We start from the raw sequence: 6,391 nt of genomic DNA on the forward strand, positions 1-6,391 counted from the left end.
AGAGGCCATGGAGAAAGACTTCCGCACGGCTTCGAGGCGATTCTGGTCCACCATCTGGCGTCTCTGGAGGGGGAAGCAGTGCAGCACCAACACTGTTTATAGTGGGGATGGTCTGCTGCTGACCTCGATTCGGGACGTTGTGGGCCGGTGGGCGGAATACTTCAAAGACCTCCTCAATCCCACCAACATGCCTTCCATTGGGGAAGCTGAGCCTGGGGACTCTCAGGGGACGAGGTCGCCAAGGTGGTTAAAAAGATCCATGGTGGCAGGACCCTGGGGGTGGATAGGATCCGCCCAGAGTTCCTTAAGGCTCTGGATGTTGCAGGATTGTGTTGGCTGACGTGACTCTGCAATATCACATGGACATCGGGGGCAGTTCCCCTGGATTGGCAGACTGGGGTGGTGGTCCCCCTGTTCAAAAAGGGAGACCGGAGGGTGTGCTCCAAATACAGTGGGGTCACACTCTTAAGCCTCCCTGGTAAGGTCTATTCAGGGGTTCTGGAGAGGAGGGTCTGTTGGATAGTTGAACTTTGGATTCAGGAAGAGCAGTGTGGTTTTTGTCCTGGTCGTGGAACACTGGACCAGCTCTACACCCTCAGCAGGGTCCTGGAGGGTTCTGGGAGTTTGCCCAACCGGTCTACATGTGTTTTGTGGACTTGGAAGAAGGCATTCGACTGTGTCCCTCGGGGGGCCCCGAGAGGGGTTCTCTGGGAGTATGGGGTGCTGGGCCCTTGGATATAGGCTGTCAGGTCACTGTATGACCGGTGTCAGAGTCTGGTCTGCATTGCTGGCAGTAAGTCGGGCTCTTTTCCGGTAGGAGTTGGACTCTGCCAGGGCTGCCCTTTGTCACCGATTCTGTTCATTTCTTTCAAGGACAGAATTTCTAGGCGCAGCTGAGGTGTTGAGGGGATCCGTTTTGGCGGCCTTAGGATCGCATCTCTGCTTTATGTTGATGATGTGGTCCTATTGGCTTCCTCAGGTCGTGATCTGCAGCTTTCACTGGAGCAGTTCGCAGCAAAGTGTGAAGCGGCCAGGATGAGGATCAGTGCCTCCAAATCCGAGGTCATGGTCTTGAGCCAGAAAAGGGTAGAGTGCCTTCTCCGGGTCGCGGAGAGGTGTCCTACCCCAATTGTGCATCATTCTGCCATTACTATTATATTACTTGAAAATGGTCTCAAAACAAACAATGTTATCGTTTATCTGAATAAATTCTGGTACAATTTATCATTCAGCAAATTTTATCATGACACGCTGCTGTTTGCTTTTGGTTCCAACACAATTTAATCTAAATATCACAACTTGTCTGTTATAGTTTTTTGACATCTAAGACCAAATATTTCTGCCAATTTATGTCGCTAATCTAATTTTTGAGTACCAAGTGATTAACTCAACAATTGCTAAAATGTTGCTCTCAAGATCAAATGATACAACCACAGAGGTTAACTCGGTTGGTCTCCCACACACCTGACAGCACATAAACATCCCTCTCAGATTCACGCTGAAGGTCTGATCCCACTCCTCTAAGCTGGTGTCTTCACTGGCCGAGTTCTTGTTAATGCCAGCGTTGTTGCAGGCGATGTGGATCGCTCCCCATTTCGACACAATGGTGTCAACCATCCTCTGCACGTCGACCAACTTGCTGATGTCAGCTGTGATAGGAATGGCGTTGATGCCTGGAAAAGGTACAAAAAAACAAAACAAAAAAAAAAAAAACTTTGATTTTGACTTAACCATTAAAACCTAAAACTATAGCTGTTAGTGGAATGATTTAGTTTTCATTGTTTTAAATCTATGTGATAGTTCAGATTACAAAGAATACATATTACTCCACCACAGGCAGCAGGTAACAGCTATGCAAGTTAGCCTTTACCATGCTGCCATCTGGTGGCCAGAAGCTGAATAGGTAACACAATTTATGAATAAAAATGAAATTTGAAAAGTGCAATTATCAAGAAAATGTGTTAAGATAGAAAGTATACATTTTAAGCTATTTTCTGCTAAAGGTAGAAATCATAATCACATCCTTAAGTGGAGCCATCTAAACCAGTTCAGGCCTATTAAGACACTTCCATGTGCTGAATTTTCCTTTAGAAATGTCATTAAAAAATGTCAAGTTTCGGTAACACTTTATTTGAAGGGGGGTGAATAAGACTGTCATGACACTGTCATAAACATAACATAACACCTGTCATGAACATCAATAAGCCTTCATGAATATTTATGACTGTTGTCATAAAGCGTCATTCGGTAAATTATGACACTTTTAATACAAAGTTGACATTATTCAAAATGTCTTTGTTGACATTGACAGTAACCAGGAAATAACTACTGTTTAAACTTTACCTTTAATAACATAAAGTTACCTAATTTTTAAAGTGCAATCAGTAATACTTTTATAACAAATTTATATCAGTAATGATTTCTTGGTTAATGTCAAGTTGTCATAACAAAGACATTTTGAATAATGTCAACTTCATATTAAGTGTCATAATTTACCGAATGACGCTTTATGACAACAGTCATAAATATTCATGTTCATGACAGGTGTTATGTCATGTTTATGACAGTGTCATGTCAGCCTTATTCAACCCCCTTCAAATAAAGTGTTACCCAAGTTTCTTATACACAAAATGAGTTGTTAACTGTAAGGCACAGGATTTTATTTCAATTATGACGTGGAACAAACACACAAAAAAAATTATTTTGACTTCCTTCACAAGGTAATGACGCAGGTGCAGGGAAATTATGAATGAGACTTTCACGATTAAAATGCCTACTTTCAGCAGAATCCATAAGTATTAATTCCTTTTGAACATTATCAACATATCTTATTTTGGGGTTTTATGTGATAGACAGACACAAAATGAGAAGTATTCATTGTATTAATAATTATTCAGTTTACCTTTAATTGCAATTAGAGTTTTATGGCATGTCGGCATCAATTTTTATGTTATGCCACAGATTCTCAGTTTGAGACAAGACTAATCATTAACTGGTCCATTCTAACATGCAGATATATTTTGATACAAACTTTCGAGGCTTTTTGCGAGCAGGACCTCTAATGAATTCCTTCTTGTAACACCCCTCTGACAAAGTAACAAGAAGAAAGCTAAGACTTTCAGTTGTGGAGCACATTACTAATGGTTGTGCTATCAACAGATCCTTTGATTAATGATCTTGTTTGTCTGCATTAAGTTTAGCTGGGTGACTATGTCTTATTAGCTTACCAGGTCTGCTGTTTCAATTACAAGACAATGGACTGAACAGAAGTTCAAAGCTTGAAACACTGCTTCAAAATCCTGTTCTAAAATTCCTTAGGACTTTCTCACTGGCCTGTCAGCGGTGTTCTTTGCTGTTTATGATCCTGCTTGTTTGCTAATTTTCTCAAACAAAATCTCTAAGACCTTCAGAGAACACCTGGGATTGTGCACATACTATTAACACTACACAGTTCAAATCTTTATTTTTAAAAACAATGTCTTTTTCTTCAACTTCACATTTACGGACTACTTGGTTGGTTCTATGTGACATCTGTCATCTGTCACATAGAACCAACTTAAAAACATAGAAGCTTATGCTATATTTTGACTACATGTGACAAAAGATGACTAAGCACAGGTACTGCAGGGGTACCTGTTGTTGCAGGTTGGTACCCCTGCACAATATGGGTTGTGCAGGGGTACCAACCTGCAATAACACATGCAGGTTGTTGCAGCATGGGTTGTTGCAACAACCTATACCACAATATTGTGGTATAATGTGGTATACCTCATTATACCACAATGAGGTATAAGACCAATTTGAGGTCTTATACCTCATTGTGGCCATCACATGTTCGAGTCCCGGCCTGATGACCTTTGCTGCATGTCTTCTCTCATTACCCACTTTCCTGTCCGACTACTCTCAAAAAAAGTTGACTAGGTGTGACTTCAAGTGACAAAAGGTGACTAAATGCAACTAAACCTGACTAAATACGACTAAATGCGAGAAAGCGAAAGCAAACATAACTAAATTGACTAATTGATTAAACTTGACTAAATATAATAAATTGTGGTTAGTCAATAAATCAAGTTTGTTTGTATAGGACACTTCAACAATGCAGTTCAAAGTGCTTTACATCATAAAAACACAAAAACTAAAATCATAGAAGACACCTCACAGTCAACAATTGAGAAAACCAGTAAAAACTATATTTTGCCAAGTCCCATTATTACACATTAAAATTGTCATCAATGTTTAATTTATTATGGTTCAAAAGCAACTGTAAAAAGGTGGGATTTTAGTCTATATTTAAAGGCATTCAGTGTCGACTGTTTTTCCAGTTTTCTGGAAGTTTGTGGTGCATAGAAACTGGAGCTTCTCCATGTTTGGTTCTGGTTCTGACAATGCAGAGCAGACCAGAACCAATTTATACAACAGCAAGTCTTTAATGTAACCCAACTCTCCAGCCGTATCTATATGTCATGGTCAACAACATAGGCATAGGAAGCGGACGGGGTGGAGGAGGTGGGAGGGGGATTGTCACCCCAATATTAAAGACAGGCGCATTTGTCCCACCTAAAAATTTCATGGAAGTTGTGAAAAATGTTAGATTTTGAAAACTTTCAGTCATGTGCTTTTATTTTGAAGCGCAACAGGGTTGGTGTCTGCAACACAATGATCCTCTCACCCCTTTCTGAATGGCTCAAAGTGTTTGAGAGGCAGTAGACAGCAGCAGAAGTCAGAAAACTGGGAATGTTGCCATGAATATTGCTTGTTTATAGCAACTTGTCAGTTTAGTTTCATAAATAGGAACAAAATCATTTTGGTTAAGTCGTTTTAATTCTGGAATACGCCCAATATTTTACTGCTTACCTTTGTCTAAGTTAGCTACTCTAACCACAATGTTTTATTTCATCACAATGAGACTAAACAACAAAAAGGCTCATTTTGCTGCTGTTTCAAAGTCTAATATCAGTATGAGCAATAGCTACACAAAACCTGGTCATACTAGACTATTTATCAACACGTGTAAGATTATATCAGATATCCAGAAGAAAATCCATGTCAAAATAGTGATCTCATTGAACGGTGAAGAGACTGAGGAAGTTCAAGTAAGTTCTACCATTAGTTTATTTAAATATGTACTAATGTATTACTTTTTAAATAAACTAAACAATCTTGCTATGAAAAGAGCAGGTCAGGGAAGAAACAGGAGAGCCAGGTGGAGCTTGAGGTGTGAGGATAAAAAACATTATAATAAAATCAGTAAGGAGAACAGGTGAAGACTGATGTCAGGTTGAATTTTTTTTTTTTTTTTTGCTTTAATTTTTTCATTATTTTCACACTACTTATAAAGATCATGATTGAAAAGGAGAGGGTTTGAGGAAAGGCTTTGAAACAAATGAGTGAAAACTTTAGCTACACTAAATAGAGTTGAGATGTATAATAATGTGTACAGCTGCAAATTAGCTGTTAAAAATCTCATTCTGTATGATAAAAAACATACTTTTTATCTTTAGTTAGTTTACATTCTTGATCCTTGATTCTTGATTACTGTAGTGTCTGTAAAAACATGAATACATATACATATGTATGACATATAGTGTAGTTAATTTATTGCCATAGTTACTTTGTAAAAGTAAGTGCGAAACAGTAATTTCATTATTCAATGAAAAATACATCTATCAGCTAGAAAATGCACAGCTCTCTTTTCCCTTCATTGCTTACGTTTGTTTTGCTGGTGTTACACAATAGACGTAACTCAACCCCCAAAAGAGGAAAGAAACAATATATGTTTCCATCCATATTTTATACACCCTTGTCTACCCTAACCCTTGTCCCTAGTGGGGTCGGGAGGGTTACTGGTGCCCATCTCCAGCTAAAGTTTCAGGCGAGAGACGGAGTCACCCTGGATAGGTCACCAGTCTGTCACAGGGCAACACAGAGACAGATAGGACAAACAACCATGCACACACACACTCACACCTAGGGAGAATTTGGAGAAACCAATTAACTACACAGTCATGTTTTTGGACTGTGGGAGGAAACCAGAGTACCTGGAGAGAACCCACCATGCACAGGGAGAACATGCAAAATCAATGCAGAAAGACCCCCGGGCTGGGAATCAAATCCAGGACCTTCTTGCTGCAAGGCAACAGTGCTACCAACTGCACCATTGTGCAGCCTCAATATATGTTTATGCTAAAGGCAAGGCAAGGCAAGGCAAGTTTATTTATATAGCACTTTAAAACAGTACCACTGACCAAAGTGCTGTACAATCACAAGATTAAACAAATAAAAATAGAATAGAATAGAAATGAATTGAATTTATTGATCCCCAAGGGGAAATTGCTTGTTGAAAGCTACTCCATCTTAGGTAATAAATACAAAGTTTGTAATATATATATAT

At 39.4% G+C, this 6,391-nt stretch overlaps 1 protein-coding gene across 1 annotated transcript in view; it reads right to left on the reverse strand.

Annotated features, from left to right (window-relative positions):
- The window catches only part of LOC106941653 (NADP-dependent mannitol dehydrogenase-like), a 24,195-nt gene extending 22,511 nt beyond the window's left edge, over positions 1–1,684 (reverse strand). Inside the window, exon 1 of the mRNA XM_015024725.1 lies at positions 1,465–1,684. Within this exon, the coding sequence (XP_014880211.1) occupies positions 1,465–1,617 (153 nt within the window). The 5' untranslated portion in view covers positions 1,618–1,684. The remainder of the gene's footprint in view (positions 1–1,464) is intronic.
- Between the last annotated feature and the right edge of the window lie 4,707 nt (positions 1,685–6,391).

This window comes from Poecilia latipinna, unplaced genomic scaffold (assembly GCF_001443285.1).
Source record: "Poecilia latipinna isolate Pla-1442-1.1 unplaced genomic scaffold, P_latipinna-1.0 Scaffold3792, whole genome shotgun sequence".
Lineage (NCBI taxonomy): Eukaryota > Metazoa > Chordata > Actinopteri > Cyprinodontiformes > Poeciliidae > Poecilia > Poecilia latipinna.